This window comes from Pelobates fuscus, chromosome 8, assembly GCF_036172605.1.
Source record: "Pelobates fuscus isolate aPelFus1 chromosome 8, aPelFus1.pri, whole genome shotgun sequence".
Lineage (NCBI taxonomy): Eukaryota > Metazoa > Chordata > Amphibia > Anura > Pelobatidae > Pelobates > Pelobates fuscus.
The window spans coordinates 145,892,609-145,918,766 of NC_086324.1; the positions used below are offsets into that span (position 1 = coordinate 145,892,609).

General features: G+C 41.7%; 1 protein-coding gene across 2 annotated transcripts in view; it reads right to left on the reverse strand.

Annotated features, from left to right (window-relative positions):
* Positions 1-8,547: 8,547 nt before the first annotated feature.
* The window catches only part of LOC134570903 (cytochrome P450 2W1-like), a 36,445-nt gene continuing 18,834 nt past the window's right edge, over positions 8,548-26,158 (reverse strand). For both annotated transcript variants that reach the window (XM_063428900.1, XM_063428899.1), the window contains 6 exons: positions 22,878-23,035; positions 22,362-22,535; positions 19,912-20,059; positions 14,746-14,930; positions 11,752-11,893; positions 8,548-10,134 (listed from right to left, as the gene is read on the reverse strand). In XM_063428900.1, coding sequence (XP_063284970.1) covers positions 9,947-10,134; positions 11,752-11,893; positions 14,746-14,930; positions 19,912-20,059; positions 22,362-22,535; positions 22,878-23,035 — 995 coding nt within the window. In that variant the 3' untranslated portion in view covers positions 8,548-9,946. The remainder of the gene's footprint in view (positions 10,135-11,751; positions 11,894-14,745; positions 14,931-19,911; positions 20,060-22,361; positions 22,536-22,877; positions 23,036-26,158) is intronic.

The window sequence follows — 26,158 nt, forward strand, 5'->3', positions numbered from 1 at the left end:
TGGAATGGAGGGACATATGGGAGGCCAACAACTCAGTATCCATCAGCGTAACTCTTCAAGAACAATCCCTCAAAACAATGCTTAGATGGTACACCACCCCGGTCAAACTATTCCACATGAAACAAACTCCATCTGATGACTGTTGGAGGGGGTGTGGCCACAGGGGCACCTACCTCCACATGTGGTGGGAATGCCCTAAGGTACAAATTTTTTGGAAGCAAATATACAACATTATTGAGAAAATATTTCAGAGAGCCCCGGAGCTCAACCCTTGGACATACTTATTAAACAGACAAATAGACAACTGGACAAATAGGGAACTGAGGTTAATACAAAAACTGACGTTAGCAGCTAGGAGAGCCTTAGCTCAATCGTGGCTTAAGATAGATATGCCGCCAATTAAACGGGTCATATCCAATATTAAAGAAGTCTACCTGATGGACAACCTCACAGCTAGAGTTCGGGGTACCACGTCCAAATTTGAAAGGATGTGGGAACCTTGGGTAAATAGCGAGTACACCTGACCCACCCCAGACCACCCCACTGAGAAACAGGAAAAGGACTCGAGGCATAGCCGCACTCTGTACCACACCGGCGCACCACCCCCCCCCTTCTATACCTCCCTCTATCCCTTCATCTTCCTCTTAAATACTCCCCCCCCTCTTACTATCCTCTCCTCAACACTGTTCTCTACTCTTTCTTCTTTCCGTACACGGGAAGGGACACGAACGCAGAACTCACCACAAGGGATCACACAACAGACCTCCGACACTAGACGGGGATCACATTAACGAGCTTAGCAAAAAAGTCCCATCCCACATACTCTACATGACCATAAGCCACCACAGGCTGTTCATTATAGAAAGTTTGTTGAAATGCTCACCGCTGGTATTTTTTCTCCGAGTTATATAATAACGAAACTGAAAGATCACCGTTCCAACTAGTAACAAATTGTCATACCGAATGTAAAACGACATGTTGTTGTTATCATTGAGACTAACTCATCCTGTATGTCAAATGCCACTACTCTGACACGTATGGTATTGTAATTTTTTCAAAATGATCTTTCATACAAAAATAAAGTTTAAAAAAAAAAAAATATATATATATCTATATAAGCCTGTTCATTCCACTTAACCTCTGCCGCCAAGGATCTGAACTCTAGTGCATAATCCACAAGTGTTCGGTTTTCTTGTCTAAGGCGCAACAGTAATCTAGCTGCATTGACCTTTCTACCTGGAGGGTCAAAAGTTCTTCTGAAAGCAGCTACAAAGGCATTATAATTATATACTAACGGATTATCATTTTCCCACAATGGATTGGCCCATCTCAAAGCTTTCTCAACAAGTAATGTGATAATAAATCCAACCTTCGCCCTATCTGTAGGATAGGAGCGGGGTTGTAATTCGAAATGGATACCTATTTGGTTTAAGAAACCACGACACTTCTCTGGAGAACCACCATAACGTACAGGTGGAGTGATACGGGAAGAAGCACCTACAGTGGCTACCTCTAGACCTGAACTCACAGGAGAGATAGAAGTATTACGCATCTCCTCTGGTTGATTACTAGAACGAGATAGTAACGCCTGTAGTGCTAGAGCCATCTGGTCCATTCTGTGATCCATGGCGTCGAACCTAGAGTCAGAAGGACCAACCTGAGTGTTTGTACCTGCAGGATCCATTGGCCCTGTCGTAATGTCAGGATCGGGACAGGGATCCAACACGCAGAGTACAAACAGGTGGTAGGTACGTATACCGGACCTTAGAATGGCCGGACTAACGTAAGGAGTAAGTAGAGAATGGTCTAGGAACAAGCCGAGGTCGAGGGAACGAGAGGACAGGTAAGCGAGAGACTACTGAGCGTCGCGTCATATAAGGAAGTGGATCCCTCGCGGTCGGCTTGTAAATGGCCGAGAGAACCGCGAGGAACGGAAGAAACAACCCCTCTGGGAGGATAAACGTCTAAGTCTCTCACCTCCTCTGAGGTAGAGACTACAGGTACCCTGACACTGAGGTAGCGTGTGGAGTGGACATTCCAGACAGGGGCATTACTTCTAAGACAGTAAGTAACAAAGTGAAGCTTTTGAGTAGATGGTATGTATGTACCCAGGATTACATGTTGTGTGAGAATGAAACACATAATTTTAGTTTGTGTTTCTCTAAGATTCCCCAACTTTTATACAGGTCACAGATGACCAGTTACATGATTCTATCTACTCATCATTGGTTATTACTGTAATTCAAGGACAAACAAACACAGTTAGCCCCACCATACACTAGGAATGTGCATGGGGAAAATTTTCGGTTCGGCATTCCGAAATTCAGAATTTTCGCAATTCGGAACTTCGCCAACTTCGGAACTTCGGCACTTCAGCACTTCGGCACTTCGGCAGTTCGACACTTCGGAAATTCGGCACTTCAACACTTCGGAACTTCGGCACTTCAACACTTCGGAACTTCGGCACTTCAGCACTTCGGCACTTCGGCAGTTCGACACTTCGGAAATTCGGCACTTCAACACTTCGGAACTTCGGCAACTTCGGCACCTCGGAACTTCGACACTTCGGCAGTTCGACACTTCGGAAATTCGGCATCTTCGGAACTTCGTCACTTCAGCACTTCGGAACTTCGACACTTCGGAACTTAGGAATTTCGGGACTTCGGCACTTCTATTGCAGCCGCTTAGTAGATAACCCAGGGGGAAGGACCTAATGTCCTCCCCCCTGGCCCCCACCCCTGAGCGGCAGGTGGGGTCCCTAAATACTAATAAGGGGGACCTAATGTCCTCCCCCCTGGCCCCCACCCCTAAATAGTAATAGGGGAGGGACCTAATGTCCTCCCCCGGCCCCCACCTCTGAGAAGTGGGTGGGGGACCTACAGTAAAATAAGGGGGGACCTAATGTCCTCCCCCCTGGCCCCCACCCCTGAGCGGCGGGTGGGGGCCCTAAATCCTAAAAGGGGGGGACCTAAGGTCCTCCCCCTGGCCCCCACCCCTGAGCGGCGGGTGGGGGCCCTAAATACTAATAAAGGGGGGAACCTAATGTCCTCCCCCCTGGCCCCCACCCCTGAGTGGCGGGTGGGGGCCCTAAATACCAATGGGGGGGACCTATTGTCCTCCCCCCCGGCCCCCACCCCTGAGAGGCGGGTGGGGGCCTTAAAAAAATGCCCCCCCAGGTGACGAGGGGTCCCCAAACCCCTAGTCACCCCCTCACCCCCAAAAAATGTTTTATCCCCCTACCTACCCCCCTCACCCTAAAAATAATGAGGGGGGACATTTAACTAAGAACCTGTAAAAAAAAACAACAACTTACCATTCGATGTTTTCTTTCTTCTAAAATCTTCTTTTTTGAGCCCCCAAAAAGGTCAAATAAAAAACCATAATAACCTTGTTTGTAATAGGGTGCAGGGCTGGACTACCCTGGCACCGCTGTGGGATGTGGCCTTTAAGAATTTAGCAGTTCCGGGATGCAGATGTGGCCGTAAGAGTGTGAGAGAGTATTCTCTCGACCAATGTGATGTTGCCATTGTTGTCGCCGGAAATCTCATATCCGGCATCTTTTTCCTTCTGCATGGCGCATGCAGGAGGCTGTTTGCACTCACAGGACTTGCCCGAGGAGTTCAATCTAAATGCCAGGGTAAGTCCTGGGTGCTGGGGCAAGTCCTGTGAGTGCAATCTCTTTGCTGATGTAAGTCCTGTGACTTGGTATAAAACTTTTTCCGGGACTGTTTTTTATCCCCAGTCCAGCACTGGTATGGTGTGATGTCCCAGTGTTATGCTTCTACTATGCCTCTACTATGATTATATGCAATATGGTGACAAGCATTCCTCTGGCACGTTACCATTATCACACAAGTATAAATATGTGAGTAAATATATATTTATGATTTGAGGTTGATAACACAGATTATTATTGGCATTATTGGGAAAGCCGGTAAAACCGGTAGCTCCCTCGTTGTAATAAGCCGGTAGCTCCCTCTTTGTAATAAACTGAACGAACAAACACTGGTGTTAGTTTGTTCATCTGATTTTTCTATTCATTCATTCGTCTGTCTGACGAATGAATGAATAGATGAAATTCCCGTTCGCATGTCCATGTGTTTCACTGGGCATGTGCGGGAATCTCAGTGCTATCTAGTGTGGGCAGGTGACGTGTCCCACATGGACTTCATCTACCCACACAAAGATGGCGGCGCCCTGAATATAGATCGGGGCTGAAAATGAAGATTAAAAAATAGGTAATATGAGGGGCATTAGGGGCATTTGGGGGTGACTAAGGGGTCAATTGGATGTAGTGGAGGCGGGAGGGGGGTTAAAAAAAACGGGATTCGGCATGACAGCGCCGCTTTAAATGCTGAATTCGAATTATGCCATTTCCTGGGTTAACATTTACCAATTCAAAGTTATTCTCACACTATATTATACAACTTGCCCTTTAAAAACACTGTGGCCGTTTAAAAAAACAATTTGGCAGTTCTGTATATAAAAAACACTGTGGCAAGATTAAAAGAGTCTTTTATAGGCTTTTATGTAGGTAGGGCACCTCTTTCTCTTTTTTTTTTTTGTATTCTTTTTTTTTTACTTGTGCGTGAAATAACAATAAAGCGTGCAGCGCCACGACAGCTTCTGCAAGCGGTTTGTCAGCATTTCAACATGTGGCAGTTTAAACAGCACAATTTTTTGTTTTAAAACATGACAATGACAGGATATGAAAATGACAGAGAATAACAGGTTATAAGACATCCGCAGTTTGCAATAAACGTGCTACGCTACATGTGTACACAACATTCTCGCTTAGTATTATGATTAGGTATGCAGCTCTGCATGTTATGGGAGGGAAGACGTTTGCACCTAGGTCACCATTACGGCAGATCAGGGTCTTGCTTTATTAATTCTATTTGTCGCATTAAGTCTTGCTGCTATATGGTTGCAGTGTGCTAGTTTGTGCGTTTCTTGTGATGTAGTGACACCTATGTGGGTGCGTGTTCATGAGTGCCGTGCAGATTTCGTGTACATATGGTCACCACATAAAACAAGCTATGTACTAGTATGCAAGTTAGAGCTAGGTAGATCGCTGTAAAAGTCCTGTGACCCTTGTGTATCAGGGGGTTACTCGAGCTTCCTCTGTGGGAGAGGGCCGGCTTCATGGTGGTCCCAAGACCGCATCAATAGAGGGAGTCCCACGTTTAGCCTATACCTGCTCTGCTTGTTTTGTGATTTGCTTGGAGCGAACTTCCATCAGAGTAGGTATTCTAGCATAGTCCATCCATGCAGTTCTCTGGGTTCCCTGGAGTAGCAGCCATGTGTTGTTGAGCCTGCCGCTTTCAATCATCTGGGGGCTGTTGTCAGGTATGGCTGGGAGCTTGATGTCTTTTAGCTGTGGGGGTATATAAGGGTTTTTCTGCCTCACCATGTTGCAGGATCAGGATGTTGGAGCCCCGTTGTCCGTTAGGAGCATGGTAAGGGAGCAGGTTCTCCCCTTGCTTCCCGCGCACGTTGCGTCCGCCATCTTGGGCGCTGCACTTGGACCCCGCGGCTCGTTGTGGGATGGTGTGTGCAGGGCCACAGGGTGGGGACTGGGATCACCCCCACCGGTCCAGAGGGGGGGAACGGGTCCGGAGCCACCTGGGTATGTGCCTTCTGTGTTGCAGGATAGTGGGGCAGCGGCCGTCCGCCCTACTAACCGCCGGAGAAGGCCTCGCCTGGGGCAACGAGATTATCTCCGCCCGGGGACTGAAGCTCGTTGAGCCAGCCTCACCCTGGATCCAGCAGTCCCTGTGCTCTAGGTGTCTTCGCTGGTGGTCGGTTTAAAGCAGTTAATCATGTTTATTTAGTTTTATTGTCGCTGTTTTGCAGGAGCTGTGCTTGTGTGCGACCCCAGGGCCCCTCTCTTATAGTTGACAATCTGCCTTTTGAGAAACACTGTGGCAATTTTAAAAACAATGTGGCAAACGTAAATATTTTTTTATAATTTTATACAGATTTCTATATAGGTAGGGCCCCTTTAAGGAATATGTTAAAGGAACACTATAGTCACCTAAATTACTTTAGCTAAATAAAGCAGTTTTAGTGTATAGATCATTTCCCTGCAATTTCACTGCTCGATTCACTTTGTTTCTGTTTATGCAGCCCTAGCCATACCTCCCCTGGCTATGATTGACAGAGCCTGCATGAAAAAATAAAACTGGTTTCACTTTCAAACAGATGTAATTTACCTTAAATAATTGTATCTCAATCTCTAAATTGAACTTTAATCACATACAGGAGGCTCTTGCAGGGTCTAGCAAGCTATTAACATAGCAGGGGATAAGAAAATCTTAATTAAACAGAACTTGCAATAAAGAAAGCCTAAATAGGGCTCTCTTTACAGGAAGTGTTTAAGGAAGGCTGTGCAAGTCACATGCAGGGAGGTGTGACTAGGGTTCATAAACAAAGGGATTTAACTCCTAAATGGCAGATGGTTGAGCAGTGAGGCTGCAGGGGCATGTTCTTTACACCAAAACTGCTTCATTAAGCTTAAGTTGTTTAGGTGACTATAGTGTCCCTTTAACCCCTTAAGGACACATGACATGTGTGACATGTCATGATTCCCTTTTATTCCAGAAGTTTGGTCCTTAAGGGGTTAAATCTTAAGAGAACAGTGAATGTATTTTTTTTGTATATATTTTTATGATTCTATATGACTTCCAAATAATGACAAGTTTGTAATCCAGAAAAATAGAGATAAATCAGAAACCAAAAAAAGATCTCTTTAAGTTAAGCAATACAAGACCATCTGATGTATAACATCGTAATTTCACCAGAACACCAATTTATGTATTTTAGTGCTTCTGGTATCTTTAATTTAACTATTTCTTATATTTTGTTTTCTTTCTGTCGAGTAGTAAATTGAAAATTATTACACGTAACTCTCTGACAGTTTAAATTTAAAATAGATCGGAGTGGGAGTAACTATGGAAACGATTATTAAAAAAATTTATATTTGAAAATATACGATAAGAATGTTAAGATTTGTTATCCATTTATGTGATTGCAACATTGTTTTATGATATATATGGAGTTTGTAACAACAGACAATGAATACAATGTGAATTTATGATGTTTTAACGAAAGAGTAATGAAATTGATCAGCCTTTAAATAAGAAGAAAATGTCAGTCAGTCCACTTCCATCGAAAGAGCCGCCGAAGCGGAGAAACGTGTTTGGAGAGGACCTGACTCCCATCACCAGCAACCAGCATCCAGTAGATGCACAAGACCCTGATCTGAATTCAGCGCAGAAACAACACGCTGTTGACTCGGGACGCCGAGCAACTTGCTTAAGGTCTGCACTTTATGTATCAATGTATCAGACATCTATTACATTTTATTGAAACATTTATAATATTTTTATGAGGAATGTCTCAAATAAAGTGAATTTAAAAGTATTGAATCTCTGCTTCGACTGAGTGGGACAGACTTTACAATATATTTTTATTTTTCTCATTTCTTATATATACCGGGATCTGCACTATGGAATAAGCTGCTAATTGGGATAACCTTGACAAAGGAATTTTTAAAGACTTATCACTGGACTCTTTCACATAAATTTAAAGATTATCTATTACCTATATTTATACATTTTGTATTTTTCAATATACATCAAAGTTTTTTTTTTTGGCAAGCTACTTTACTAAAAGTAGTATATCTAGAGAATAAGGATAATTGAGTGTGTTTTTTTATATATTGTATATAATAGGTTGTTAAGTTTCCTATTCTTTATACCCTTTTCTCACTTTTATATACTTTTGATTTTAAATTAAATTTGGCGCTCCACTAAAACCAATTTTATTACAATACACAGACTCACTCACAGACAGACACACACACACACACACTGACAGGCACGCACACTCATTGACAGACACACACATACTCTCTCACACACACATTTATACATTGTTACACAGATTCACATCATTTTATTTCTTGTTACCTACCTTTGGGAGCTTGTGTGGGGCCTCTTCCTGGGGTCCAATGGGGATCTTCTCTCTGGAGGTCTCCCTTCCTGCTCCTCACTGCCCCTCCCGCGCGCAGTTTAGTGATGCTGGGTTCCGGGATGACGTCATATTCCAGCACCCGGCATCACTACAGAGGGCGCACGCGAGGGAGCAGTGAGGAGCAGGAAGACTGAGCTCCCTCGCTGCTGCCAGCACCCCTCTTCCCGGACGGGTCAATTTTAGCAGAGTAGGCACCTGCCATGTGGGGAGAGCAGGTGCCTACTCTGCCTTAGTAAGCATGTCAAACTTGCGGCTCGTCAGGCCGCAAAGCTGTTCATTGTGGGCCACATGCGGCCCCTGGGGCCCGAGTTTGACATGCTTGCACTAGATGGACAGATCACCTCTTCTGGCTTCTCCTTCTTCCAGGCAGGAAACAATTCCTCTGGTTGTTTGCGACACGGTCTTTACAAAAATACTTTTGGCTCATAGGGTCAAGTGATTCAACTCTTACCACATAGGTCTGCCAGTCACCAGCCCCCCTAAATAACAGACAACACTCATGTTCAGGGGGCAAGAATAACCAAGATTCTTTATTGAACACAAAGAATAGTCTCCAACAACCCAACATCCAATTTATAGTGCCACAACTAAAACAATAGATGTAAATTTACATAATTACCTAGCTTAATCATTCTTACAACAATGGAAATAAAGAAGGACTTCAATGGCAGTGACACTCAGATGACCACCCTCTTTTATATAATATGTGCTAGACAAGGAATGCTGGAAGGACTAGACCTATAACTTCCATGCACTATAACCACAAAAATAAGAGATGAATTGCTTAGGGTGCTTAGCATCCCTTTACGTAAAATACGTTTCCATAACAGCCATCAGTCATATTTTTGATGAAGTTGCTGGAGTAAATTTGCAAAATTCATCTGAAAATGCTATTTAGCCATTTGTCTTAAGTGGTTATTAATCCTGCACAATTTCATTAAAGTGTTATATGTGCCTATTTGTAGATTAAGATTAAAGGAATACAAACCTGTATTCCTAGCGCTTTAGTGTCCCTGTCCCTTTTTAGATAGGTCACTTCGTGGGTCACATGAAAAATAATACAATGCAGCTATTTACTTACCTTTTTCCAATGCCAAGGCTGAATAAGTGCTGCTAACCTTTCCTCCTCCCACAACATCATCGAGAAAGCATGGTTACCTCCGACATGATCTAGTCCAATGGTCCTTATAGACGAGCATTGGGGACCTAATGTTCATGCGCGCACAATCAGGCTTTTCCGTAGCTAAGCATTAATCAATTATTTCCTGTGAGGTCTTCTGCTTCACGTGGCCAAGTTTTACTCTGTGCGGTGGAAACACCTCCAGTGGCTGTTAATCTGACTGGTGTGTTAACCCTTCAGGCAGACCCGCTTCCAACACAGAGATCTATGCCTACATTTAGTGCTTTGAGTTTTTGTTTGCCTTAAGTTAATCTCTTATTTTATTATTATTTTTCAACCCAGTGGTATAGTTAACCCTAATGCAAGTATCTACAGCTTGCAATATTCCCTACTGCTACTTCCCTGACATATTTATTTTCTTGTTTCTCATTTATTATGCTAAAAAAATAATAATAATAATGCGGTTTTCTTACATTTTCCATTATCTTTCAACTCGTGCATTGTTACCTATAAGCTTGTGAAATGTAATCACATATATGTTTGCTAACTTATGCACCACCAAAATAAAGAATGTTACAAAAAAAAAATATACCATGAAAAAAAAAATTGATAGGATCCCTGCACCACAGTCACTTTATTGAGATGAAGTGGCCTTGGTGACTGTAGTGGTCCTTAAAGTAAATGCAGAAAATGTCATATCGATAAGATCAAGGATCTTGGAGGGGGGTCATCTGCTTCTCACAGGCATTATTAAAAAGTACTTCATTCTTTTTATTTTCCTTTGTCTTACTATTGTCTCAGTGTGGCACAAATTGTATAATGCTTTGGTCTCATGGTGAAAAAAACATCTGGAGTAAGGTCCAGATCTGACTTGTCTACTCCTGGTGGAGGGTGGAACGTGAACTTTTGGAGCAAACCAGTAAAGAATATGAAGAGTTCCATTCTGGCCAAGCTCTCTCCAGCACAGACCCGGCGTCCTGCAAAGTCCATGATAAAATGCTGTTATAAAACTCATATAATGAGGAAAAGGTCCCTATATGTGTGGGAGCTGCAGCAGCCGTCAGCACTTACCACCAACGGAGCTCAAGAGACATGCCACACCATGAAAGGGGCAGCCATATTAAGGTTTGCTCCACCTCAGGTAAGTCTTGCTCTCTGACTTATATTCATGGAGGACGAAATGGGGATAAGGGAGCAGAGGGAATACTGCTGTGATGTCCCAGCATGCCCTCACACCACCTGCTGTATTGTGGGAACCCTGGAAACGAGCAATGCTACACACAGTATTTATCCTTTATACAATATTTGTATGTGTTTTATGATGCGAATGTGGCAGGATGGTTGTGACAGAGTGAGTGTGACAGGGTGACTGTAACAGTGTGTGTGGCAGGATGACTTTGGAAGTGTGACTGAGTGTGAATAGTAGTGAGGGGAGTGACTGTGACATGATGACTGTGTGTGAGGAGTTTGTGTAGGGGTGAATGTAACATGGTGACTGTGTGTATAAAGTTAGTGTGGGGGAGAGGGGGTGATGTGATATGATGCCTGTGTGTGAGTAGGTGGTGTGTGGGGTGACCTAGTATGACTGTGGGGGAAAGGGATGACTGTTACAGGGTGATGTGTGTGTGTGTGTGTGTGTTTAGATTACGTGGGGAGGTAATGTGTAGCTGTGTTTGTCGGAATGAGGTAATATGACATGGTGACTAGCTGTGTATGGGGTAGAGGGTAATGTGGCATGGTGTCTGAGTGTATGTGTGGCTGAGGGGGACTGACTGTGTGTATGTGAGGGTGGGGGTGATGTGGCAGGGTGACAGTGTGTGTGGGGAAGGGAGGTAATGAGAGAGGATGACTGAGTGTATGTGACAGAGTGATGGATTGTGTGTGGGAAGGGTAATTTGGCCGGGTGACTGAGTGTATGTGTGGGGGAGAGCGTCATATGATAGGGTAACTGACTTTGTGTAGGGAGTGATGTGACAAGTTGACTGACTGACTGACTGTGACTGAGTGTATGTGTGGAGAAGGTGTGATATGACCGGATGACTGTGTGTGATAGGAGGGCATAATGTGACAGAATGACAGACTTTGGTGGTAGATTGTATGTGGGAAGGCTGTATTTCCCTGTTCAGCCTCCCAAAACATTGTTGCTTACCTTTTAGCAGTTAGGAGGGGTCTAACCATCTTCTCATGGTGGTGTAGCGGTACCCTTGGGCTGCCTGTGGAATCTGCCCTCTGGCTGAGAGCAGACCCCTCGGAATGCCCCCTTCTGGTCTCTGGCCGGCAGGGAGCACTTGCCAAGAGCTGACTCAGCCAAAGAGCATAGTGCCATGCAAGGAGACCTCTAGATCTCCCTAACGGCCCGTGCAGTGTGGCAGGAGTGTAGGGGATCTCACAGCAATTTAAATCAAATTTCATTTATAACTACTGTAGTCGTGTCCACATGCTTGCGGGGTATGGATGCAGACCATGCTACTCTTATATAAATGAGTGCTGCATAGAAGGGTTAAAATAAACATATAACCAGGTTCATTACAGAATACCTCCTATCCTTTTAATTTTCTTAAACCATAATGACCTATGCCAGCTACTCCCATTACCTTTAGAAAAAGGATAGAATGCATCTTTCTTCAAAAACTTTCCATTGAAGTCAAGAAAATGATTGGGATTGAACTCGTATGGTGTCTCCCATTGAGTTTCATCATAAAGAATTGATGTTAAAAGTGGGATAACTTGTGTTCCCTAGAAAAAAAAGAGAACTTACAGATAAAGTTTCCATTTACAGTTACATTGAGTTAACAAAAACAATAGTCAGAGAGCTTAGGAATTAAAGGGACATTCTGAGCTCCATAAGAACTACATTGTATTGTAGTGGTTATGGTACAAGGAGTATTTTAGGGTTATTCACTAACCTCAGAACTTAAGCATATTAAAGGGTTACTCCAACCCTTATCCAAATTTTTTTTCTAAAATTAGCAATGCTCTATAGGGCATTACTAGCAGGTTCAACCTCCCCAAAACCTGTAAAAGGTTTTATGCTTACTTGGATACCAGTGCTGGGTGAAGCTCTTGGCTCTGACTTCCATGCCTCGTACTAATATCATCCCAGCACATACGCGGTCCAATCACAGGCTGGGAGGGGAAAGCTATCTTTATTTTTACATCTGTGCTGTGCGCACTGATGACAGATGTAAAATATGCACAGAATTGACATTAGGCGGCCCAGAATAGAGTTCCAGGCTGCCTAAGTGCAAGTAGCCCCAGACACACAATTAAAAATAACTCTGCATGTGCAGAAACATTGAACATTCAGATTTCTACTTCAAATCCCTAGAAGTAGTCATGGTGGTTGGGGTAACCCTTCAAGTTTTATTCACATTACCCTTCCTAATTTGGACAACTGCGACAGGATGTGATCTCTGGATGTAGCTTAGCTCTGAGTTTACAGCCTATCATTGCCATCCAGACTTACATGGAGTTATATGGATAATGTGTAAGTGAAAAGCGCCAGGCTGTGGATGTCTAATTCATAGACCATTGTTATAAGAGCTTACATGGTCACTGATCCGTAAAAGGCTGAAGAATTCTATTTAATATTATAGATTCATGCTACAGTTAAGCTCAAGCCGCTGCTTACAAAAGATAAAAACTGTAACACAGCAATGACTCTGTCCAAGATTTTCTGGGCCTGCTATACCAAATGTGTTGTTGTGCCGTACTAGACGTGCTCTGTCTATCATACAGAGATAGGTACTCTTGGATCTTCTCATCACCTCTGCTAATTGCTTTTATCAGTTGAATTTGGCAGCTGGAGGCTAGCTATCTTACTATCTGATGCAATCTATAGCAGTTTGTCTTGAATAATTCCCCCAATGCCAACACTGGTAGCAGATCAATTGCTCCTTCCGCATGCTCCTGAACTTAATGTATTGCTTATTCTAAATGATAATAATTATTATTATTATTCCACTACTAGTCTTGACTAATTATGTGGTATTCTGCCTTCTTCCATGTCCAGTAGAAATTATTGATTTGTTCCTCTATATTTCAGCCTTAGTTGTGGCTATTGAAATATTCTTCTTTTTTTCCCAGTTCTAATTCAGATTGTTGATATTTCCACCTTTTGCAAGGTCCACTAGTAGTTCTATGAGAAGTGAGCATAGGCCTCAGCAAGCAGTAGCATCATTTCTTCTCCAATAGTACTTTCCTTCTAAACTACTGCCTGTTGTAGATCCCCATCTAGAAGTCTTGTAATCTCAGCCCACAAGGCACAGAACTCCAGACTGTGCCAATCATAAATATGTATCTCCACTTTCTTACACAACATGTTTGATTTTACTTGTGGGCAGTGACTGCCAGGGTACATTGGCGTCTATCCTCTTAATTGCCATCACAACTCAATGGATCTGTCTGACTGGAGAGATGGGAATATCTCTCCTTACTGGATTGCACTAAAGTGGTACATCGACGTAAAGTGTGAAAGCTTGTCAGTGGCAGCCTGGGAGGATGTGATGTTACCTACTATAGCTTTATGGATGCCATGGGGAAAAAAAGGTAGCACTCCCTTAGACACCAGAGAAGACACCCTTCTAAAGCTAGGCAAAACAGGAGAGTAGATCAAGTAAAATGAATTTCTGCTCAATAGCTAGTCTGGATAAAATATCTAATCATATTTTATTCCACATGTGGAAAAAGATTTTTGGATTGTTGATTAGGGGTTTAGTTGATTAGGGGATAGGGGATTGTCTATATTTTATCCATTTACGTGTTTTTGCACCCCGCAATCAATAGAAACAGACCATAGGTTGGTTACACTGGATCTGGGTAACATGCTTTTTTTTGTTTCCCTCCTTGATTCCTTGTTTCCTCCTACTTATTGGCCTGAAGAGATTTCCCTCTACAATCCATAATAAACACCTCTGCCAGACTCATGTACCTTCCGTCCCACAACTCTCAAAGCACTCTCCTTTGTTGGTTCTTACGCTGACTTCCTGTTTCATTTAGGATTTGGTTACTTACAAAGCTCTCTATAACTGCTCCTGCTTATATTTACTCCCTCATCAGCAGATATGTTCCATCTAAGACTGGTTGTTGATTTGACAACTATTTACTGTCACATACCTGCACCCCGACTTATACTTCTCCAAAGCTGCCCTTTGGTATGGAATGTCCTCCTACACCACATTAGACTCCCCATCTCTGCAGTCCCTCAAAATTTATAAAAAAAAAACCACTTCATTAGAGAAGCCTATCCGCTCACCCCTTAACTACTCCTCGGTGATAACATTCTGCTGTTTCTCAGCTGCTGTGCTCCCTCTTCCCAAACCTCACTCCCAGCTTTTCAGGAATATCCAAATCACTTGACTCCTTCACTTCCCTCTGTGTATTTGTCCCTTATCCTTTTAGAGAATGAGGTTGTTTGGGCAGGGCCCTCTTTGCCTATTGTTCATTTATGTTTTGTTAGAATTGTTTGTCTTGTTTGCTGATCGCACAGCGGTGCATGATATGTTGGCGCTATATAAATAATTGTAAGTGTGTGCAGCTACAGGCTGAATAACATTCAAATGAAAACAGGAATTAATTCTACGGATTACCTTTGGGATGAAATAACCTCTGAAGTGGGTGTCTGTTAATGTGGAATGTGGCAGATATTGAAAAATGGTACTAAATCGCTGAATTTCGTGTACCACCGCCAAACAGTATTGCAAGTTCTTCTGGTCATCCCACTGTGGAACGCGCTCAGTTCCGATCACATTGTCAATTTCTTCGTGAATTTTTTCTGAATAAAAATGGATATTTGTTTTCGACTGATGCTTTTGTTTATTTATTTATTTATTTTTTAGTCGACTGGTACTTGAACATTTGCAAGATCACAATAATTAATAAATTAATTAAATAATTTAAAAAACACAATAAAATAGCTAAACTGCGAAAAGAAAAATAATCACACTGTAGACATGTAATTACATTTACGATACCTAGTTTTATTCACTGTTCTGTGTGTTGTAGAGATTTTAGTTGTTTATTTTTTTTAAATTTTTTTTTACCAGCTTGGCATACAATCTTATCTTCCATTGGACTAAATATAAGAAATAAACCTGTTTTTAAACTTACCGATGGCTCCCCAATGAGTATGAAATATTTTGCACACTAACAGGTAATATTTTAAACTAAATTACCAAATTGATAGACTGTTCTCTAGAGAAGACGGGTTCTATCACTAACTGACTTAATCCCACAGAAAATAAATCAATGTATCTATTATTGGAAACATGTTTATGATGTATGTAACATTATGTTCGTCAAATATGTGTATGATTATTGCAGCTTATTTTTCATTTGTAACCCTTGTTCTCCCCTTATGTTTATATTATGTATTATTACATATTAAAAATGCTAGATTAATACTTAAAATATGAAAAACTTTCAATAAAATAATTTGAAAAGAAAGTAAAAACTAAGTTTTAGTCATACGGAGAGAGTTCCCATGAAAAAGTGGGAATGATACCATTTAAGAACAGCCTTCAACTTATTTTGATTAAAAAAAATGTGTAAAGATTTAAGGGACACAGTAGGCACCCTGGCCACTTAATCTAAATGAAGTGATCTGGGTGCTTCCCCTTCCCCCTATGCCCCCTATAATTGCTTCTCATGGCACAGTGTGGTGTTTTGCTGCTCTTGTGCAGTAGCCTCCCAATGCTTTCCTATGGCATTGGATTGGCTGAGATCATCAGTCTCAATGACTGTGGCTGGTCCTGCCTCAATAAGGAGGCAGGACCAGCCACAGAGACCGACTCTGTGAGAGAGTAAAGGTAAGTAAAACGACTTTTTTTTTCTCTCACTGGTCGGGGCCCGTCACGTGGCCAAGAGGGGGTGACAACCATGAGGCCTTCAAGAGGGCCGACTCCCATCAGCACCAGCCACCCTTCTGCAATGAAAAGGTAAGAAACAGGAGGGTGGCTGAAAAATGAGAGCAGATCAGAAACCTCTTCCACTGTAGCAGGTGCGAATGAGCATTGAACAGCAGAGGGAGTAAGGTTGGGGGAGTATTGTAAGGGGAAGGAGAGAGATGAGAGATCTCTTCCCTGATTGTAGAGATCTTGTCAGTGAAGTGAGTTGCAAAGTTTGTGGTGGTTAAGTTGGTAGGAGGAGGAGCAACAGAGCGAAGAAGAGCGTTAAAAGTGTGGAATAGTCATTTGGGTTTGCAGGAGAGTGTGGTTATGAGGGTATTGAAGTAATTTACTTTTGCAGAGGAAAGAGCCAAGCTGTAAGAGCGCAGCATAAATTTATAGTGGAGAAAGTCAGATGCGGAGTGAGACATCCTCCAGCAGCGTGCAGCAGTTCTGGAGCATTTTTGGAGGTATCGCGTCAGCTTGGTGTGCCAAGGTTGTAGTTGGGGGCGCTTTCTGTGTTTAAGTGTAGGGGGTGCCATGATGTCTAGTTGAGAGGAGAGGGTGGAATTGTAGACGGAGATTGCAGAGCTAGGGCAGGTGAAGTTTGAGATAGGTAAAAAAGGAGAGTTTGGAGATTAGTGTAGAAGTTCTCTAGGTCAAGACATTGGAGGTTTATGTGAGAGTGATGTGCAGAGGGTGGTCTCAGTTGGGTCCTGGGAGTGCTGATGTCAAAAGTCAGCAGATGGTGGTCAGATAGAGGAAAAGGAATATTGGAGAGATTAGAGGCAGAACAGAGGTTGGTGAAGGCAAGATCAAGGGTGTTTCCTGCTGTATGGGTTTCTGAATTAGACCATTGCGTGAGTCCAAAGGTGGAGGTTACAGAGAGCAGACGAGAGGCATCATTGCAGTTTTGGTTGTTGATTGGGATATATAAATCTCCAAGTATAAGGGAAAGAGTGCCAGAGGAGAGGAAGTGGGGTAGCCAGGAAGAAAAGTGCTCAATAAATAGCCAAGGATGACCGGGGGAAGGGGAGTGGGGCGGTAGATAATAAAAATTCTTACAGGAGTGGGTTTAAATAGGCAGACAGTGTGAACTTCATAGGAACTAAAGGATAGGGCAGGGGAGAAAGGTTAAAAGGTACATTGAGGGGAGAGAAGGATGCCTACACCACCTCTTTACAGTTGTTGGATCTGGGAGTATGGGATAATTGTAGCCCACCAAAACATAAAGAGGCAGGAGTAGCACTACCAGAGGGGGAAAGCCAGGTCTCTGTGAGTGCTAGTAGTGTGAGTGAGTTTGAGATGAAAAGGTCGTGTACGGCTGTTGATTTAGGATTGCTGCAGGCAGAGCGGGCATTCCAGAGTACACACTGAATGTTGGCAAATGAGGGTAAAGGGCCACAAGTACTGCTGGAAGGAAGTGATGGCCAGTCACTTCCTCCCAGCTCACTCCTCGCGGGAGGAAAGAGACGGTGAAGAGGGAGAGGCAGCCATCAGTTCCAGCCAACCTCGTGCACTGAAAAGGTAAGAAGCAGGAGTGTGGCTGAAAAATGAGCTATGTATGTATGTGTCTGTATGCATGTATGTATCTATGTATGTGTGAGTATGTCAGTGTGTATGTCAGTATGAATGTATGTCTGTCTGTATGTCTGAATCAATGTATGTCTGTATGTAAGTTTGAATGTATGTCTGTCTGTATGTCAGTCTGTATGTCTGAATTAATGTGTCTGTATATATGTATGTATATATGTGTCAGTGTCTGTATGTATGTATGTCAGTATGTATGTATGTGTGTGTGTCTGTATTTCCTTATGTGTGTGCGTGTTTGTGTGTGTGTCTGTATGTTAGTCTGTGTCTGTGTGAACAAAGAGAAGGAAGGAAACCGCGCCCTGAATATGAAGAAATATACAAATATACAAAAATGTATACGTACACAATGGTAGAACTGATGATCTCTTATACAATTTGACCTCAAAAAGAAAAAGAGAGGATACAAAGTGATAGTGCAATATATCAGATACAGTGGGTATGTGAATGAATAGTAGAGAATATCCTCACTCACATTTCCCAGAGCTGACTAGGAGCTCTGCCGTTAGTGCGCGTGGACGGAACAATCCCCGTCTCAGGATATGTGTGGCGTAATAAATATCTTGAACGTCTCAGATGGAATAATATGTGAAAAAACAGAATTCTAAAATGGTGCAGTATGTACTGATAAAATAAGTGCATAAAACGATAAAAAAATCAATACTCACATTTACTAGAGCAGAACTTGCTCTAGTTTCATAGCGTAGGTGGTATTGTCCCCACCAAGGAGCCAGATATATGTGGAAAAACAGAAAATAGCAAATGGTGCAGTATGTACTGGTAAAATCAATGAGATAAAATAATAAAAATTCAGTACTCACATATACTAGAGCAGAACTTGCTCTAGTTTCTAAAGCGTAGGTGGTATAGTCCCCACCAAGGAGCAGGATGATAACAAGGAAGTAAAAAATGGAGTTCAAATATATATAAATAAAAGGTAAATGTATTACACAAAAATAAATAAAATAAATGAAAATACTATATAAAAAGTATTTGCAAAGTTCACTTAAATCCACTTGACGCGTTTCACCTGTCAAAAGGCTTCTTCTGAAGAAGCCTTTTGACAGGTTAAACGCGTTACAAGGTTGGGGTTCCTTGTATTGGTTACTGCTGCCTATTTGCATCATATAGTGAGCGCCTAATTCATCAATTTTTAGTATGTGTCTGTGTGTCACTATGTATGTCTCAGTAGTCTGTATCTGTGTTTATGTCTCAGTATGTGTGTGTCAGTATGCATGCCTATATGTGTATGTCTGTTTCAGTAGGTGTGTCTGTTAGTAAGTATGTGTATCTTTGTGTCTGTGTGTGTGTGTATCTGTGTTCTTTTGTATCAGTGCGTGTGTTTGTGTCTGTGTGTATTCCTGTGGGCGGAATTTGGAGGCGGACCCTGTGGGCGGGCTTGAGGCCCAGACCCTGAACTGATGGTGGCCCTGCACAGGGAACTATAGCGTTAGGAAAACACATTTGTATTCCTAACGCTACAGGATTCATTTAAACAAAAAGTGTATTTACAGTCCTATCTGTTTCCTAATCTTTAAAGGAAGCTCAGCTGAGGTTGTTTTACATTTTTTTCTCCTTACTGCTTTTTTGTCAGCAGTGGGAGCGGTAGCCCCAATAACAGCTACTCGTGAATCATCAACAATGTTATTTCACAGCTCACAAATTCAGCTTTACTCATTAAATGCCTGTTTTGGTCAGAAGAGGGAGCTCCAAACTCACTTATGGCTGTCTATTCTATTACTAGCTAAATGCAGAAATAACATTATATCCTTCATCAAGTGACTGAGCTATTTGGGTAAAGCAAAGTAGCCACTTCCATATTACAGATATATATATAGAGTGTAGAGTTAGACTAGAATGCCCCTTCAATCGATTAGATATGTTTAGACGTTACAGGTTGCCCTGAATTTTATTAGGGCTGCTGTTTCTAGGCAGTTACGGATATAGTCAATGTCTCCGCTCAATTCCTTATTACCTGTTACCTTGGTCGTGACACGACCTACCACACATCTAAAAGTGCTCCTACATATAAAGGTATTACCTCGGTCGTAATGACTTCTCACAACGCACAGCACCAGCTAGCTGGGGCTACATGATCCTAACTGCAGCATACATAAGCATTTATTTTAGTTTTCAACTCGCTGCTATGAATTGCTAGAACAATGCTGAAACAGGATTTGAATAAAACGTTGATCTACAATGAGCACACCTTACTAAGAGATAACTATTTTTTTATTTTTTAAGTTATTTAATATTACAAGTAATGACAGAAAATCTTACTTTGTATATGAGGGTATTTCATCATGAGAAGGAACCCCCACTGTAAGGTAGTCGATGTAGTCTCTGTACCTCCCAGCATGAGATCGAACATGGAGGCCAGCAGGTTCTTCTCATGAAATATTTTCCCATTTTCTTCTGTTTTGTTTTCCTTGGGGGACAAAAAAGAAAAAGTGTACTCCATCCTACGCGTTTCTTCTGGTCAGATTAAATCCTGCGTCATAGCTCTTTTTTTTCGACTTTAACCCCTTAAGGACACATGACATGTGTGACATGTCATGATTCCCTTTTATTCCAGAAGTTTGGTCCTTAAGGGGTTAAAGAAAAATTAATGTTTACTTATCCTCTAAATTTAACAAATATTTGTTTGTGAGGCCTGAAAAATAAAAATGAATTGTACAGATCTACATTGCTGTATTTTACATGACATTGCCGCTATTATGACACTCTCAGTGTTACTTAATAAAGCGAGAATGTCAGGAGTTCGAAGTACATTTATAGGGACGTTCACATTTAAGGACAAATTAACTAACTAGAAAAAATCTCCAAGTCGAATACTCAACAAATTCAATTCTCAGTTTAAATCACAGATACAAACACCTAAAACTTTAGTTTGCTGAAGTGCTTTATGTGTAAACAGTCTGTCTTCTCTTTTGGCACTTTTATAGAATAACCTTGTTACACCTCCCCAGCTGTCAATCAGACAACCATTTCATTTACTCCCAGATTTGTTTAGCGCCGTTGAACTAATCTCAAGAGGCAGCAATTGCCCTTAGCACCTGCCTTTCAACCACTTTTCATTGAGCTGTATTGAGAAGTCTATGGTTGGTAGATCAGAGCCTTGGAAGAATAGGAATTCTTCAACATGCTGCAGACAAGAGACCAGTAGCTTTTGAAACCTGACTTCAGATATAACCCCAATGAAAAAGGCACAAATAAATGTATGCATGTTTTATTAGGGGTATATGTGTAATATATTTGGGAGGGGGAGGAGGGGTGCGGGTTAAGCAGTGCTGTGCCCCTTTAATGTCCTGAATAATGTAGTCACTGAGCTGTACTGATCAAAATGTCAATAGAATGCAGTGTTACACTCTATTTAGTTGTCAACATAAAACAATAGTGAACTCGAGGAAAAGAAAAACAAAACTCATGAACTCTGAATGTATGTCCCTCCTGATATCTGTATTTTATTATCTGTTACTGCGCAGTCACAGAAGAGGGTCAAATATAGACTAAAGCTCCCGCATATAGTGAGCACACATGAGAAAACCAAGGCCATATTAATATGGGGATTTTTGGACCTGAAGGTCCCGATCCACACATTGCAAACAGCCCAAAGTGCCTCATTATTTTATGTTTTGTGTGATTTGCTGCTGATCTGAAATGCTTAGTTCCATATTCATAGCATGTGACCAGAAAGACACAATTAACCTTCATGGCTTGACTAGGCAACATCCCTGTACCAGACATAGGAGGTCTTATCAGTGCTCCATGCTTATTGTACATGGTCCCTCTGTGCTCTATAAATGATAGAATGGTTTCCATATGTCTTGTGGTCCAAAGGCATTGTCCCCTTGTGTCCATTGCGCTCCTAGCAGATCTATATGTTTCCTCCATTCAGGAACTAGTATGGAATTCTGTGTAACAGGACCTAGTATAGTATTCTTCCTAACATGACTTAGTATGATATTCTGCTTAACATGGCCTACTATGGTATTCTACCTAACAGGACCTACAATGGTATTCTACCTAACAGGACCTATTATGGTATTCTACCTAACAGGACCTATTATGGTATTCTACCTAACAGGACCTATTATGGTATTCTACCTAACAGGACCTACTATGGTATTCTGCTTAACATGGCCTACTATGGTATTCTACCTAACAGGACCTACTATGGTATTCTGCTTAACAGGGCCTAGTATGGTATTTTGCCTAACAAGTACTCCTTTAGGAGATTTCTGATTCTCATTATTTTCTGGTATTTTGTTTCCCCGTCTAACTATATCAGGGAGCCTCTGCACCAAACATTCATTATATTCTGGCAATCTTATTAGTCTCAGAATCTGTGGTCTCTCAGGAAATAACCTGGAGGGCAACTTAAGGCCTGGAAAGCACTGACATTGTTGACTAAGAGCCCAAGAAAAGAAAACCACACACAATGCTGGCAAGCAAATTACCTCCTGCTGTCTTATTTCTGCAGTACTTTGCCAACAGCTGTTACCAGTAAAAGGACGGTGCTAGAAGGCTTCATCTCTCAACACCTGTATGCAAGTAGCCTGGGGTTAATTGTCCCACTAGCCAACCCTTCCCCGCAGCACCATCCACCCACATTTGGCACATATTCCACATCTTAATCAGTCCATGTGATCTGTTAAACTTTTGACCCATAAAGTAAATGCAGTTGGTAGGATGTAAAAGTTAGATCTTGGTAAAAATTCACGGCTTACATTGAGATCTTTCTGCATGAAGGCTTCTACATACGTTGTCGAATCATTTTCACTCAAAGAGCTTTTTGCTTCTTCAAACTGTCTCTTCAAAATAACATTGAGCTCAGCAATGGTGTTTAAAATAATGCTGGGAGTTCTCAGCACATATTTCAGAGCTGGGAAAACATTAGAAAACTAGGAACACACAAAAGAGAAATTGACAGTCCGTAAATCTAAATACTGGCTTTCTATTCAGTTTATAAAAAACATTTAAAATCTAAAGTTCATTGATCTTCTCTTTAATTGTTCAACTCTTTAGCTCACAAGTATAATACCTTCCTGTGGCATAATTGATAAACTACCTTGTCTTTTCAAATGTCCCCATTTATAAAATTTTACCTAATCTCATGGACAGATGCTAACAAGGATTGTGGTTAGCAAACAGTAAAACAACCTAAACATTGCTAGTTGCTCCAATAGTGGTCCTATAAGCCTAAACTGTTTTTATTTTATATTGTAAAGTTTATCTGTAATTACCAGAGCAGGGGTGGAACCGATGAGAATGACAATATCGTCAAGCAATCCCACCATCTTCTTAAATGTTGGATTACTGTAATCAAAACGTCTTCCAAATAACATTCCATAGATGATGTTCGGAGGAGCGTTAGTAAACACATTTTTCTGGAAGGGTTCACCTGAAAGTAGACAGTAGTTGATTAATAACGAAAAAAAAAAAAATCAAAACGCTACAACTAAAGTACAATTATTCGTACTCTTTAAAACTGCAAAGGCAAATTAAAGTGGCACATAAATGACAGCAAGCAGAAACAACTTGCAAATAACAGTTAATTTTCCTGGGGGGAAAAAAGTTAACAAAAACACATTAAGGGAGGGATTTACAAATGCAACAATAAGTGCTACTCTTTGGCAAAGTGTAATATAAGTAACCATTATGGAAACCAATAGAATGCATCTTAACATTTAGCAGTTTGCACTAGAATTTGCTCATTTTTTGTCTTGATAAATCTCCCCCTTTTCCAAACATCTTGTAGTGTAATGCAAGCGCACAGAACATATTGATTTGCTTTCTCTGTCTCATGGAGTCCATGCTGCTATTTTTGAATTGTTTGTGCATCGGGTGTACATAGTTACATAGCTGAAAAGAGACATGCGTCCATCAACTTCAAGTGCAGCCTCTCACATTTGTGTTTGCTGTAGGCAAAAAACCCAGTCTGAAATATTTCTAATTTTGCAGCAAACTAGGAAAAATCTCCTTCTTGACCCCAGAATGGCAGTCAGATATCTCCTTGGATCAAGAAGCTATTATCCCATTAATTAAAAATTACATCCCCATATATTATATTTTTTTTATCAATTCTTTATGTTTGTTTTTTTTCAAAGGTAAGGTGTACAAGCATCAAATGTACATTTCATAATAACAAGAAAGCTATTACAAGAGCTAGAAGTGCATGCACAAAATAACAATGAGGAGATATTTTTTAAGAGATAGACAGTGAATCAACTTTTACACATATGTTTGTTAACATGATCTGGTCTGGATTCCTTTCGCATTTTACTCTGCGTCTCCCCTTCCACTTGTGTACTGTGTGCCCCCAAGTTGCTCATTTAGCAAATTGTATTGTATTCATAGGACAGAAAAAATGAAGGCACGTTTTTTTAGTAGCCTTTATAGCTCATATATGCCCGGGAGAAAAGTGCACAATCTGATATTAATCGATTTCTGCCCGTTGGACCTCAAACGAGCAGAAGCCTTGAGATTCATTATAACTAGTGTGTTGTACATAAATGCCCACTAGGGGAGGTAAACTGAGGTGGGGGAAGAGACTAAGGAGAAGAGTAGGTATTAAAGACATAGTTAGGAGAGAATGAGGAGAATATTAAGAAATTACAGTAGATAGAATCCTAGTAGCATGCTACAGGGTCGGCCCACAGCCCTATTCCTTTTTCAGGCGGGGAGGTAGGAGAGGAAAGGGGAATGTGGGTGGGCTAGGGGAGGAATGGTACGGGAAAAGGTCTACTATGTGGAGTATTCAATGGGCAATTTTTGAGGGAGTATGATATCGTATCGGGGGGAGTGGTCTACCAAGGCACAGACATGTCCCCAACCATCCATGGGTCCCAAACATTTTGGGAGTATCCCAAATTTGTGAGGTAAGGCAGTCCATGTCTTTACAGTCCTGTATTTTTTTGGGGCATTAACTGCAAAACAAAATACAGGACATGCTCACATTTTATTACTTTTTATTACAGAGTTTTGTGTCATCTGCAAACAATGAAACATGGCTTTCAATGCCTATTTCAAGACCTTGTGAAACATTTCGGGAGTGTCATGAATTTGTGAGGTAAGACTGTCCATGTCTATTCAGTCCTGTATTTTTTTGCAATCACAGTGTGTGCGGGAACGTGAGGTGTTGACTTACCAGTGATTTATAAATAGGCAAAATTATATTTTCATGTTGAAAATGAATGCCCCTATTTATACATGGCAACTGCCGGTTGACTTTTGCATATCGTTGCTAGTTTGTTGTCTATGACAATTCCCAAATCCTTCTCGTGTGTTGTTATCCCTAATTCACTGCTATTTAGGGTGTAAGTTGCTTGTGCATTCTTTACTCTGAAGTGCATAACCTTGCATTTTTCTACATTCAACTTCATCTGCCATTAGAGTGCCCAGTCCCCCAATCTATCTAAATCCCTCTCTAGAAAAGTAATATCTTGCACACATTGTATTACTTTACAGATTTTCATGTCATCTGCAAACACTGAAACATGGCTTTCAATGCCTATTTCAAGATCATTTATAAATATGTTAAAATTTAATCCGTTCCAGAACAGAGCCCTTACCACTTTTGTCCAGCTTGAAAATGTACCATAAATAACAACATGAAGGAGAGCTGAGATACATTTAAAGGGGGGGGGGGAGGGAGGGGGTAATGAGACACATTTAGGGAATGGGGGATTAACAAGACACATTAAGGATTAAGGAGGGGCTGGTGGGGTTAAGGTGACACACCTTAAGGGGCTGGGGGTTAATTAGACACATGGAGGGACTTGGGGGGATTAATGAGACACATGGAGAGGCTCACAGAGGGCTGGGGGGAGAGAAGCAAACCGAGGGCTGTGGGGAACAGACAAACAAAGGGCTGAGGGGGGAGGCACACAGAGGGCTGAGGGGGGCAAAGAGACACACAGAAAGGCCTTGGGGGGACTAAGACACACAGAAAGCCTTGGGGGGACTAAGACACACAGAGGGGCTGGGGGAAACAAAGAAAAACACAGTGGCAGGGGGGACAAAGAGAGACACAGAGGAAATGGGAGGGGACAAAGATACACACGAAGTTGGCAAAATTTGTTTTTTGAGTGGGGGAGCGGGGCCAAGTAGCTGGTCTTGCCTAGGGTGCAAAATAGTCTTGCACCGCCCCTGCATCCACTGCAACACCACAATCTATACTTTTACTTCTTTGCAGAATGCTATTAGGTTAGTTTGGCATGACCTATGTTTCATAAAACATTCTGGTTATTACACTCTTATAACACTCTTCTTCCCAGGGGTTTTAATCCCTTCAGCAACATGGGATGGGGGATGGGAGGGGGGCACTGCAGGATCCTGCGGTGCAAGTAAAATGGGTTTGTTTTCCTGGCACTGGAGAGTCCCTTTAACCCCTTAAGGACACATGACATGTGTGACATGTCATGATTCCCTTTTATTGCAGAAGTTTGGTCCTTAAGGGGTTAAATAAAGAGGCTCACTTATTTCCAAACTAGGCTCCTTAAGTACTCATGGGTGAATACAGTCA